This window comes from Mobula birostris, chromosome 3 (genome assembly GCF_030028105.1).
Source record: "Mobula birostris isolate sMobBir1 chromosome 3, sMobBir1.hap1, whole genome shotgun sequence".
Lineage (NCBI taxonomy): Eukaryota > Metazoa > Chordata > Chondrichthyes > Myliobatiformes > Myliobatidae > Mobula > Mobula birostris.
Window position 1 is genome coordinate 214,756,561 of NC_092372.1, and position 14,305 is coordinate 214,770,865.

At 39.4% G+C, this 14,305-nt stretch overlaps 1 protein-coding gene across 11 annotated transcripts in view; it reads left to right on the plus strand.

The window, feature by feature from the left end:
- Positions 1 to 14,305, plus strand: part of kmt2ca (lysine (K)-specific methyltransferase 2Ca) — a 487,395-nt gene that overhangs the window by 399,123 nt on the left and 73,967 nt on the right. For all 11 annotated transcript variants that reach the window (XM_072254064.1, XM_072254065.1, XM_072254063.1 and 8 more), the window contains 4 exons: positions 586 to 800; positions 7,329 to 7,402; positions 7,986 to 8,168; positions 12,244 to 14,292. In XM_072254064.1, the coding sequence (XP_072110165.1) occupies positions 586 to 800; positions 7,329 to 7,402; positions 7,986 to 8,168; positions 12,244 to 14,292 (2,521 nt within the window). The remainder of the gene's footprint in view (positions 1 to 585; positions 801 to 7,328; positions 7,403 to 7,985; positions 8,169 to 12,243; positions 14,293 to 14,305) is intronic.

Below are 14,305 nucleotides of genomic sequence, written 5' to 3' on the forward strand. Positions count from 1 at the left end.
AGTGCCCATCCCTTAGAACAGCCTTCCTTTTCCTAATGACTGCTGCTCTTTGCATCAAAACCCTTGCATTCAACACAATTCTTTCTGCAAGAAATTTGAAGTTCAAATTATTTTGCACCTATAATTTTGTGAGTACAATGTGGGTAAGAATTCAGAGATTATTACCTGTAATGTACTATTTTAATTTGGATCTTGGTTCATCAAACCCTTAGGATACCTATGTTATTAAATAGAACTACTACAACAGCAAGGAATCCATTCAGCCCAACAAGCACACACCACCTCTCTGCAAGAACAACCCTATTAGTCCCATTCTCTACTTCTTCCCCTCTAGCTCTTTTCATTTTGTTACTCCTGATTCTCTTTTAAGATGATTAATGTGGGATATAGAATATTGTTAAACAACATTCAGAAAGGTGATTATCAAAGAAGATAGCTTTAATAATATGTACTATTTCCTTGGAGATGACACGTAACAGGAATACATAATATAAAATGGTTTTTACTGAATATTTAGCATTTGCATCTATTAGGGTTATTTAAGTCATTCTTTAAACCCGTGTTTGAACTGGATCTATTTAATAGAGACAAGAGCCATACTTTTAGTCAAGTTGTTGGTGATGGACCCAGCCCATGGGTACCCTCTGCTCCTGCTGTGGAAGTGGAAGGAGACACGCTAAACTATACACAGCGGAGTACGCTGAAATGGGAGAAGGAAGAAGCCCTGGGAGAAATGGCAACAGTTGCCCCTGTTCTGTACACAAACACAAACTTCCCAAACCTGAAAGAAGATTTTCCAGGTAATGCCAACCAACAGATCGTATTTTGGAAATAGTGATTGAAAATCAATAAAGTGCAGAAGTTGGGAATCTGAAATAAAAACAAAAAATTCTCCAAATGCTCCACAGGAGGGACAGCATTTGTGGAAAGATAAATCGTCAATATTTTGGGTTAATAAATTGTTCTAACAAATAGTCTTCTACTTAAAATGGAAGTTCTGTTTCTCTTCCCACTGATGCAGACTGCTGTGTGTTTCTGGCATTTTCTGTTTTTGTTCCTGGAGCTATTGAATTCTCTTGAATGAAATACACTGATCAATTTTCAAAGATATAAAACTTCCCCTAACTATGTATATTTCAATGTATTTAAAATAATCATGGCTTAATTTGTTTTCACATTTTAGCTAAATAAATGCTTTTCAGTCAATTCTTAGTCTTGGCTTCAAATTTTTAAAATGTCATACAGCAATAGAGCATGGAAACAGGCCCTTCACCCCAACTCATCAATGCCAGCCAAGGCACCCTTCTCAGCTTGTCCCATTTGCCTGTCGTGACTCATATCTCCCTAACCCTTTCCTATCCGTGAACCTGTTCAAGCATTTTCTAAATGTCACCATACTTGCTTCAACCTCTTTGTCTCGCAAGTTATCTTATATACTTGCCTCCCTCTATATGGAAAATGTTGTCCTCGAGTCTCTTTTAAATCCTTCCTCTTATTTTACATCTATACCCTCTTGTTTTTAATTAAACTTCCTTGTGAAAAGGGCCGCATGCGTTTGCCCCTCACCTAATGTTCAGCATGCATATTATATTCAAAGAAACTATTTATCAATTTATTTTCTATTAGGTTAGTATAAAATTTAAATGATGTTGGAAAAATTGGACTTCATATTTTATAACTAACTGTTATTTTGAGGTGAACACCAAAAGCGATAATTATTGCTTTTGGTGTTCACCTCAAATGTAATTAGATGTGTTTCTATCTTCAAGATAAAGCTGGTTTGTAAGAAAATTACCTCACCTGTTTGTTACAGACTTTGAATCTTGAAACTGCATATATTTGGGGAAGAGGATGTACGACATGGTTTAGCCATGCTTTCATTCCTTGCATAATTCCTGTTGTAGTATCTACCTTGCCCAGCTCCACACAAACAGTTGCAGTTCTCACTGAAAGCAGAGGTGTCTACTAATGATGGCTAGATCACAGCTATTAATTTTAAACCTCACTTCCAAGTCAGATTGACCTCTCCATGGGTATTTTCAAATGTACCTGTTCATCAGAGATATTTAAAAAACATCATTTGTAAAATTGGGAATTGTATTAAGTTTAAAAATACACTTCAGAGCAAGTTGATGCATGACATGCTGTTTGACAGCATTTCTTTTTGGAATTGCTAGCTAAAGTGGAGTATAATCTATGCTGTTGATTCCACAAGATTGACTGCATATCATAACTGATATTAAAATACCCTTTCTTTTAAGCATAGTAGACTAAAGATCCACATGCTTTTGACTTTCTTGAATGATTAATCACTGCTCGTTTTACACTGGAGATGTTCAAAGTTCAACATAAATCTATTATTGAAGTACATACATGTCACCATATACAACCCTGAGGTTCATTTTCTTGTGGGCATACTCAATAAATCCATAATAGAAAGGTAACCATAACACAATCAATGAAAGACCGCACCTATTTGGGCGTTCAACCAGTGCACAAGAGACACAAACTGTGGAAGTACAAAAAGAAAGAAATAATAAATAAATATCAAGAACGTAAGAAGATGAAGAGTCTTTGAAAGTGTTTCCATAGATTGTGGGAATATTTCAATGATTGGGCAAGTGATATTGAGTAAAGTTAACCCCTTTTGTTCAAAAGCTTGATTGTTGACGGGTAATAACTGTTCCTGAACCTGGTGATGTGAGTACTGAGGCTTCTGTACCTTCTTCCTGATGGCAGCGGCTAGAAGAGGGGATGTCCTGGATGGTGGGGTCCCTGATGACCGATGCTACTTTGTTGTGACAATGCTTTGTTGAATTTTTTGGAAGTACAAAGCAAAAATAAGTTAAAATACACATTTATAAAAATACTTTACAATTATTATGATAGCTATAGTACATGAAATATTAACAATACAAATTACACTTGCAAAATAATTTACATTTTTAGTCATTCGCTCCTGCTGTGGTAGTATTAATTAGTGTACCTGGTGAACTGAATCTTCAAAGGCACTCTTTTAAACTTGCAACAAAAAAATGCCTTAAAATTCAGAGAAATCTGAATGTTCTCAAAGTTTGCGGGCAAGTCCAATAGGTCACATGTTGGCCTTTATTGCAGAGGGTTAGAGTTTAATCAGGAGATTTTGTTGCAGTTTTGTTACAGGGTGTTGGTGAGACCATATCCAAAATACTGTGCATAATTCTGATCCCTTTACCTTTTTTTTAAAAAAAGTAGCAGTAGAACTGGTCCAAAGAGGATTTACCAGGTTACTTCCTGGGACGAGGGGTTTGTCTTATCAAGTGAGACTAGACAGCTTTGGTCTGTGTTCCTTTGAGTTGAAAAGAATGAGAGATAACATTATTCAAGCATGAAAGATCCTTAGGGTATTGATGGAAGTTGGTAAGATGTTTTTATCAGTGGGAGAATTGCAAACAAAGGGCCATAAGTGCTGGTCATTTAAAGCATAAGGACCAGTCATTTAAAACAAATATGTGTGGTAATTTCTTCTCTCGGGAGGTATTGAATCTCCAGAATTCCTTTAACATAATGTTATTTAAAGTGAAGAGAGATAAAGAACGTCAAGAGCAAAGAATTGAGAGCTATGGGGAACTGGCACTGAAGATGTGTTCAGGCCAACATAAATGAGCCATGATCATATTGAATAGCAGAGCAGGATTTAAGGGGTCTAGTGGTCTATTCCTTTTTTCTTGCATTCTTTCATTCTTGTTGTGGAAATGTGAGAGTGAAAATCAGAATGAATAATTCCACAAAAGACCCACAGTCAAGTTCCTGGATAACATCCAGATAGTAAATTTAGGTCCAGTTTCTCTCTCATTCAAATGACAATGATTCTTCTATCAACAAATCAGTGAAGATGTACAGATATTTAGATGAGCAGTTAATACACCATTCATAATGCAGAGTTTGCAATCATCAACCTTGTGCAAACTTTCTTCAGAGTAGACTCAAGTGTTTGCCTGTGTGTTTATTGCCTGTATAGAGGAGATTTCAAAATTTCTATTTTTAATAATCCCATAACTATTTGCCTAATCAGCAAAACTAATCTACCAGTCATATCTTTGTTCCTTAAAAATGTATTTGCAAACCTTTTCAGGTATAACTTTTTCACTGAACTTTTTTTGATTTGGGGAGGTAGGAGGTGATGTCTTGGAAAATAAGTATTTGAAAGGATTAAAATTCTTTGGATCTCACTTGTTCCAATATCAGCCATAACATCTACCTGATCCTCTCTCTTCTTAAAGAACTTATGACCATGAATTGAGAATTGTGCCCATTCTGGACAGATGTCACAGTCCACATTCTCTATTAAGCCTCCCAATCAGTTTTCCTAATTTGACATGGTGTTATCAATGGTAATCCCCCAGATCAGCACTTTAAAATAGATATGGCAATTTCTTTGCGATGTTTTGCACTTCAGCAAATCTTGGGCTATTTTCCCACTGCGTATTTTCTAAGACATGCAGCCATCAAACTGTTTATGTTGCCATCGCAGCACCCACCAGTCAGTCCCATTTAGCCATGATGACATGAACATTGGTGGATTTGGATGGTGAGAGAGTTTGTCTAAGGCTGTAGTGCTATTTACATTAGATGGAAAGTTGGACAGATCAATGGCAGGTGAAATTAAATCCTGACAAGTGCAGCGAAGTCTCACGGTGTAGAGCTTGAGTCTCAATGTAGACAGGACCAAAGAGATGATTGTGGACTTTATAAAGATGCAGGCTGACCACTCGTCACTGCACACACACAGCTCCTCCATGGAGAGAGTTAGAAACACCAAATTTCTGGGAGTGCACATACGGATAATCTCACCCTGTCCCTCAACACCACCCCTTTGGTCGAGGAAGTGCAACAGTGTCTCTACTTCCTAAGGTGATTGGGGTGAGTGAGCCCATTTTGACGAATTTTTACAGGAGTACCATTGAATGTGTCCTGACCAGCTACACCACCATCTGGTCTTTACCAAATGGTGATGCAACTGGTCAGAACACTTTCAATTGCAAGGCGTCTGACCACAAGTGCCTACAAAGGATTGCAAGATCTGCTGACAGGATCATCGCAGTCTATCTTCCAACCATTAGAGATATTTATCAGGAGTGCTGCATACACAGGACCCTAAGCATTGTCAATGACTCCTGCCATCCATCCATCAATCTCTTTGACCCTCTACCATCATGCAGGAGGTACCGTAGCATCAAGACAAGAACTGTTAAAATGGGAAACAGCTTCTTCCCCCAGGCCATAAGACTATTGAACTCCCAGCCACCACCCAGGTCTCATCGTGCATAAAGCACCAGTAGCCTTATATAGTTTACTTTTAAACTTCTATATGTACCTTATTATTAGTTAATTTACTACTGGTAATATTACTATATGTGTTATGTGTATAAGTTATATGCACTTAGTCCGGAGGAACGTTGTTTAGTTTGGTACTATGCATGCGTGTGGTTGGATGACTATAAACTGAACTTGAACTTCATGTTCAGTAAATGGTAGGATATTAAGGAATGTTGATTAACAGAGCGGCCTTGTGATTCAAGTCCATGGTTCTCTGAAAGTGTCATCATGTAGATTGGTGAAGAACATGAGGCATGTTTGCCTTCTTATGTCAGGATATAGAATATAAAAGTTGGAATGTTGTGTTGCAAGTTTACAAACTGCTTAGAGTCTGCACTTTATAATATTGTGTGCAGTTCTGCACCCCACACTGCAGGTACAATGTGGTTGTGCTGGAGAGAATGCAGAGGAGATTCACTGGGATACTGCATGGATTGGAGAAATTTAGTTAAGGAGAGTAGTTGGATAGGCTGGGTTAGTTTTCCCTAGAGCAAAGGATGTTGACCTGACTGAGGTATATAAAATTATTCGGTCAATAGGCAGCATCTTTTCCCCATGCTAGGGTGTCAAGAACAAGAGGACATCGACTGAAGATAAGAGGAAAGAGTTTGAAAGGAAATTTGGTGGTAGAGTTTCTATTACACCAAGATACATTGATGTCTGGAACTTGGATCAGAGAAGGTCGTGGAATTAGTTATAATTACAATGTTTAAGAAACGTTTATGCAGCCACTTTAAAAACACATTTAAAAGGGTGTAAGAATCTAATATGAGCAAATGGGATTGAAGAACCACAACTAACACTCTCTATCCTTTTTTTTCTGGTCCTAGATATGCCACAGACTAAGTAGTATCAGCAGAGAAAAGCAATGTTTCTTGACATTCATGCAGTCCTATCAAGTTTATGACACAAACAGAGGCCATTTGGCTCATGTCCATGCAGATCAAAAAGGAGGTTGCCAGCTGTATCCCACTCTCTAACACTTGATTCATACCTCTGTAGGTCACAGCTCATCAAATAGGCATCCAAGTGCAGCTTAAATATTTTTCAGGGTTTATGCCTCTACCACCCTTTCAGGGGTCGAGGTGTGGGGTGAAGTTCCAGACAACACCACACTCTGAGTATATTTTTTCATCTTCCCTTTGATCCTTCCATCAGTTACTTTAAATCTCTGTCCAATAGTATTTCACCCTTCAGAGGGTCCTTTCTATTATTCTGTATCAGCATCATCATCTTATGTGCCTCCTTTACTCTACAGAAAACGACTCTAGCTAACCCACCTTTTTCCCCCTTTTGGCTGCAATTTTCCGGTCCTAAGCAAGATCTTCATAAATATCCTCTTCTCCCTCTCTTGTTCATCAGAAGTTTAGAGTTGTCATTGATCCGAAGCATTAATACCGCTTCTCTCTCTACAGACGCTGTTTAACCTGCTGAGTATTTCTAGTATTTTTTTATTTCAGATGTCCAGAGTCTGCGGGGTTTTACGATTCATTTCCTGCATTTTATACGTACTTAGTGTGAAAATCCTTATTGTTAAATAACAGAAAGCTGGCTTTTATTATTGCCTCTGACTTAGCCAGCCTTGAAGTACATTTCTCAATTTTGTATGTCAGCTCCAGGTGCTGAAAAAATGTAGCAGTCAATCTGCTGATTGTTTTTGCATTGTATTATGTCTTAAGTTCATTCTGGTAAGCACCATAATGTATCAAATGAGACTGCGGAATTGAACTTATGCTGGTGACCCAAGGTAAGATTTAGCAGATGCTGAATCTTCAACTGTCAGGCTAAGTGAGATTTAAATATCCATCTTGTTCAAAGTTATGACATCTAGTTTAAACTATTTCAGTAACTCAAAAGCTTTAATAGATTTTGTAAAAATTATCTATTCTGTGCAAACTCATATTTCAATGACTAACATTGCTTCCTAAGTATTTGCAACTCCTAATTTGGACAATATCTTTTTGTTTCAGATTGGTCTACCAGAGTTAAACAAATTGCTAAATTGTGGAGAAAGGCAAGCTCTCAAGAGAGAGGCCCTTATGTGGTAGGCATTATTTACTGTGCATGATTTCATATCCTGAAAATTATGATTATATGAAAAACACCCACTGTTTTGTTTAACTTCACTGTTTGATTATGATAAGAATTTCAGTCAGTGTATTAGATTAGTGTATTAGATTTACCTTTTTCAAAAAGCGATGATGTAATGTTGAAAGAAATGAATCATTTTACATTTTTTTTACTGCATTATTCAATTGTAACTGAAAGCAAAACACTACCAGCCATCCTTTTTTGACCCCAAACATTTCAATTCTATGATTTGGAACCTTAGAAAGATAGCATTTCATTTTTTATTTGATAATTCCAATTGATCTTTAATTATGTATTGTCTGCATTTTAAAAAACTCCATTTAATAGTAGCCCTCTGCTTAAATATTAAAATGTGTTTTACAAATTGTATGCCTTGCCTGGTTGCAAAAGTAAAACTGGCTTCTGGTCTTTGGAGGTTTGAATTTTTTTCCACAAGAGTTCTGGGTTTTTTTTGCCAAATGACCTGTCTTCTCAAAATTGCATTCTCAAATAATTTTAATTTGTAAATTGAAAGTTAATTGTTACACATTTTGCAGCAAAAGGCAAGAGACAATCGGGCAGCACTGCGTATAAACAAGGTTCAAATGACCAGCGAATCTTTGCGAAGACAGCAACAGGAGTGCATTGACTCTGTATCTCGCCCTGACATTGACTTGCCATTTAAGGATCAAATGAAGCAAAAGGAATCAGAGCATGAGCAGGAATGGAAGCTTAGACAGGTAATTGTGTACTTAGGAATCCCCAGTGATTATTTATCAAGCTCACTTTCATAGATCATCTTAACCATCCATAAACTATGACTAAATTGTGCACAGAATTTTAATGCATGTGGTGAACATTTTATTTTAAAGAACAATATTAACCTAGCATGTATGACTTGGGATGATAGTAATTAATTAGAAAATTAATTCGAGTTAAATTCCAGAGATTTGTTCTCATATTAAGTTTCATTCACTCTTAGAAATGAAACACCCAATGTTATGACATCTTGCAGTTAGCCATGAAGTATCATTGAGAACAGCCATGGAATTCCATAACACAAACTGTTCTGCATTAATATCAACTAAACAACTATTTATTTCTAATTTGTCATAAAATTGGATGCATAAACATTTTCTATTTTATTAGAAAGAAAATAAATTCTTTCGTGACTGAGAAGTAATGTTACAGCTATATAGGACGCTAGTCAGACCCCACTTGGATTACTGTGTTCAATTCTGGTCACCTCACTACAGGAAGGATGTGGAAGCTATAGAAAAGGTGCAGAGGAAATTTACAAGGCTGTTGCCTGGATTGGGGAGCACGCCTTATGAAAATAAGTTGAGTTAACGTCGTTTTCTCCTTGGAGCAATGGAGGATGAGAGGTGATCTGATAGGGGTGTATAAGATGATGAGAGGCATTGATCGTGTGGATAGTCAGAGGCTTTTTCCCAGGGCTGAAATGGCTAACTCGAGAGGACACAGTTTTCAGGTGCTTGGAAGTAGGTACAGAGGAGATGTCGGGGTAAGTTTTTTACACAGAGAGTGATGAGAACTAGAATGGGCTGCTGGCAACGGTGGTGGAGGCAGATATGAGAGGGTCTTTTAAGAGACTCCCGGATAGGTACATGGAGCTTAGAAAAACAGAGGGCTATGGGTAACCCCAGGTAATTTCTAAATAAGTACATGTTTGGCACAGCATTGTGGGCAGAAGGGCCTGTATTGTGCTGTAGGTTTTCTATGTTTCATGTTCAATTACTCACCTGACCCTAAATAAAGGCATAGCTAAAGTTTTTACAGAAGAGGGTAGATAAGTATCTTTGTGAGGAAAGAGGTATTCTGCCTGCAAAAATCAGAAACTCTGTGTTCAACACTAAGCTTTATACATATTAGCTTGGGGAGAACACACACACAATGCTGGAGGAATTCAGCAGGTCCAGCAGCATCTCTGGAATTTAAGATGCAATAGAACAGCATAGGGATAAATGGCGTAGATGGTTGGGCAATAAATTTGCATTGTAGGAACTCTATTTGTCAGCCTGCTGATAAAGCAATGTAGGAATCCATCAATTAAAATGAATGGCAATTCAATATATAATTGCAGCAATGTTTATTTGCAAAGCACCTTTCCCATCAAGAAACGTCCCCAAGTGCTTTATAGTACCCATGATAAAGAAAATGTATTTTGATCTAAAAGAGAGGAACTACTACTACTACATCGACTCATGCCTAGGGGGCTGGCGTCGGGCACGAGGTCGGACTCTCCACTTCTCCCTCTCCCTCATCAGTGTGTTCAGTTCATCTACATTAGCTGCGCTGCTGCCTTCTAGGAGCGTGTTGACCATAGTCTTGGGAGGGCGCCCAGGGTTCATCCTCCCATGCTTGGGCTCCCATATGATGACTAGGCTGGCAGGTAGCTCGGGGCGGTGTAGACAGTGCCCCCCTAGAGCATCGGTAGGTCGTTATAGAGCTCGACGTTCGTCATGTGCTGTTGCCAACTCACGTCAGGAGCCATCCAGAGCATTCATGTATAGCAACCATCTAGAGACTTTCGCATAGTCTTGGTGAGTGTCCGCGTCTCGCATCCGTACGTGAGGATGGATCCTCTTTTTAAGCCCTCTGGTCAGGTTCGACTTCCAGATTTCCTTAAGAGAGGAAGGGATACCTGAAGTCCTGATAAATCAGGTTTTAAAGAGGTTTCACATTTTAAGAGTTGGTGCTAGAGAACTGGAAGCGTCAAGGCAGTTGGAGTGTAGGAAGAAGTAAGAGACATTGGAGTGACTTATTCGTAATATAAAATATTAAATTAAAGCTCTTGAAAGGTTGGCCTCCAATGAAGATGGGAAAGATGGTGGGTTTGTAGAATGGATCAGTCCAATAGATAAAGTTAAATCTGAAACGAATGGGCTTTGGTCTGCTAATTCATGGCTCTGGCTTTGATTCTGTGTTTAATTCTAACCTTTGCACTGTGTGTAGAGATTGTATGTTCTCCCTGTGACTTGGTGGGTTCCCTTTTTCCTCCCACATGTCTCCTACAAGGTGCTGGTTAGATGAATCACCCCTGATGTAGCTAATTGACTAGCGTGCTTGGGGGGTGTAAAGTACAACACTTTACAGTACCAGTGATCACTGATCGAATTTCAGTTCCCAACACTGTCTGCAAGCAGTTTGTATGTTCTCCCCATGACAATGTGGGTTTCTTCCGGATGCTGTGGTTTCCTCCCACAATCTAAAGATGGTTGGCTTAGTATGTTAATTGGCCACATGGGTGTAATTGGGTGGCACAGGCTCATTGGGCCAGAAGGGCCTGTTAAGGTGCTGTATCGCTAAATAAAAATAAAAACAAAATAAAAAGTTGGCTGAAGCCTATTGGAGGTTGGAGTTGCTAGGGTAATGCAAAAGGAAATTTGAAAAAAATGTGGGATTAGTGTAGATAGGCACTTGATGGTTGTTCAGGACATATTAGACCAAAGCACTTGTTCATGTGCTGCATGGCTCTATATTTTGACCATTGGAACAATATTTTGGTAGAAACCCCCTTTAGATAATATTTCTTTGCTACTTGTAATATAATAATATTTCCTACCACTAGATAATATTTATTTTTATCCTTGTATTTTTAAAATATCAAAAAATAACACATTGCACGTTTCCAGCTGGAAAACTTGGATATCATTATTAATAAAAGTATACTTGGATAGATTGTTTTGCATATTTTTGCTGCCAGTGACATTTTAATAGGCTTCCTTAAAGAGCAATTTGTGAAAATTCTTTCACCATCTGAACCATGCAGGTATTTGCCAACTTATTCTTGCTGGCAAAAAAAAAGCTGAGAAGTTATTTGAAATCCAGTATAATTGTTTTTCTACTCTGTCTCTGATAGCTTTGAAAGATGGCCATGGATTTGTTATAGACTTTAAACAAAAAGTGAAGCACTTGTGCGTGTACTTAAATAGTAATTACTGATTGGATATTAGGTTTTTAAAATGAATGATTTATTTTGGTATAAAAGGTCATAGGAAAATTTTGTAATAAAATGTGAAAATGAAGTTATAAAAAGCTGCATGAATTAGAAATAATTCAACAAATATGTGCAATATGTGGGATTTCTAGCCTTTAGCTTTTGATGCTTCAACATTAAGTTTTCTAGACATTGTAGTGTTTTTCATAGGGTCAATCAACAGAGAAATAGGTCCTTTGTGTACTATGTCCATCTGGATAGTTTTGCCCATTTTACACTAATCCTATATGCATTAAGTCTCTTTCCTTCTCTGCATCCTATACAATGATTTCTATCTGATTCCACCACCACCTCCAGCAGTATGTCCACATATCAGCTGTTCACTGTGTAAAAATAACATCTCCTTAGGATTTGCTTTAAAACTCCTTTCTCTTAAATCTGTGCCATCTTGCTTTTGATACCTTTATCATAGGAAAAAGATTCACCAACCCCTGCGGCATTCCACTCTTGCTGTTCCTAACATCCTTTGTTCCTGCGAGATTTACAAACTCACTCTCCGCTCCACCTTGATGAGTACAGTACTGTGAAAAATTCCTGGGCACCCTAGCTATATATGTGTACCTAAGACTTTTGCACAGTGCTTCTACCAGATCTCCACTCAACCTCATTTGCTTCAGGAAAAACAAGCCCAGACTGTACACAATCCTTATAACTAAAGTTCCTCAATCCAGACAACATCATTTGCATCCTGTTCAGAGTTAAGAAATATGGAAAGATGCAATTTTAAAGTTTGTGTTACAATTCCACCTTAATCATGCATTGTTCAATTTATATTTCACATTGTACCAAAACAGCAAATGCGCCAGAAGAGTAAGCAGCAAGCCAAGATTGAAGCTACACAGAAACTGGAACAGGTGAAACATGAACAGCAGCAGCAACAGCAACAATTTGGCTCTCAGCAATCAACTGGTGGGGATGACTCCAACAGTCCTAAAGTAGGTGAACAGGACAATGGGCACTTGTCTCCTCTCCAACAGTTGCCCAAAGAAGGATTTACAAGACCTCAGGTGCCTGGCACTTCTGCAACCATGTCATCAGATGATGTCTTCTTAAGGCCTCAGGCTCCTCCTCCCACCCCAACCAGGACCCCTTTGCAGGATCCATTCACGCAACCTCAGACATCACAGCCACAATCAGCACAAATGTTTTCTTCAACTGCAAATGGATCCAGGCCTTCATCCCCTTGGGACCCATATGCAAAAATGGTTGGAACACCAAGACCACCACCAGTTGCTCGGAGAAATTCGGCGTCTTCTTTAGATTCTTGTGTTGTTCCCCAAAGTGGTTCCAGGCCATCCCCGGCTACTGAACAGATCGAGAAAAGTAGATCTTCATTAGCAAATGAATCCTTCGGTTCTCCAGCTTCAGCCACCAATGATCCTTATGCAAAAGCACCTGATACTCCTCGACCTGTCATGACCACATCAACAGATCATTTTTCAAAGCCATTAGGATTACCAAGACCACAAGTGAACCCTGATTCCTTAGGAAATGTACCAATTGCAACTGATCCGTTTGCGAAACCTGCTCTCAGGCCTGATGTGTTTCCAAGAATGCAGATGCCAAATAACCGAATGGCAACTCATGATCCTTATGCACGATCTCAGCTGGCATCAAGTCCTGCAGGTAAAGAAAGTGGAAGTGGTCACTTGTTTAAGACACCAATGTTACCACTTCAGTCACCACAAGATCCTTATGCATCAGTGCCTCAAACTCCAAGACGTATACCTGTAGATCCATATGAGAAAACTGCTTTAACCCCTAGACCTTTGGATAACTTTCCACAAAACCCAGTGCAGCCTCAGTCCCAGGCGGTGGATCCATATGCACAGCAGCCACATACACCTCGCCCTGAGCCATATCCACACAGTCAGAGAATTCCTCGGCAAACCCAGGGTGATATATTCGTTCAGCCAGGATCACGGTCGAGATGTTCTCCTCAGGAACCTTACACACAGCCTGCTGGAACTCCTCGCCCTGCTGCTGATCCTTATGCACAGCCTCCTGGAACACCTCATCCTGCGGCAGATCCTTATGCACAGCCTCCTGGAACCCCTCGGCCTGCAACTGATCCTTATGCACAGCCACCTTTAACCCCCAGGCCGGCTCCAGTTGATCCATACACACAGCAACCACATACTCCAAGACCACCTACACAGCAAGCAGATTCATACGCCCAGCCACCTGGAACTCCGAGACCCGGAGCCGGAGATCGTTTTGTACAATCACCAATGGGTCAGCGGTATTCTGATCCGTATGTGCAACCTCCTGCAACCCCAAGACCCATTGTTACTGACGCCTTTTCACAACCTCCACAGTCTCCAAGACCCATTAACACAGAGTCTTGTGACCGGCAAGCAATGACCAGACCAAGTTTGTTGGCAAATCAGGATCTATTCTTGCAACCACAAAATAGTAGAGCTCCAAATGTGCAGGATACATTTGTACGACCTGCTGATCCACGTGGTCGAACTCCTCAGAATTCCAGACAAGCTGGAATGTCTGACGATCCTTTTCCACCCCATCCAGCATCACTGAGGCCAACTGGAGATACATTTGGACATATGGTGCATGACCCATATGATCAACCACCAAGAACCCCAAGATCTCAAGCCAATGAGACGTTTGTGCAGGGAAGAATTGAACATGATGTTGGTAACCAACAAGGAGCTCCATCGGATAGCCTAAATTTCAGCAGTTCCACAGAGTCGCCCATAAATTCACAGGTGCAGCAGTTTCATAGTGTGCCTCCAACACAAGATCAAGTCCAATCAGTGCTGGCATCTGAAACTCAAAATAACACAAGCACAGGTCATGTGGACACTGAAGAGAAACAAAGACAGGTAAAAAGGATGC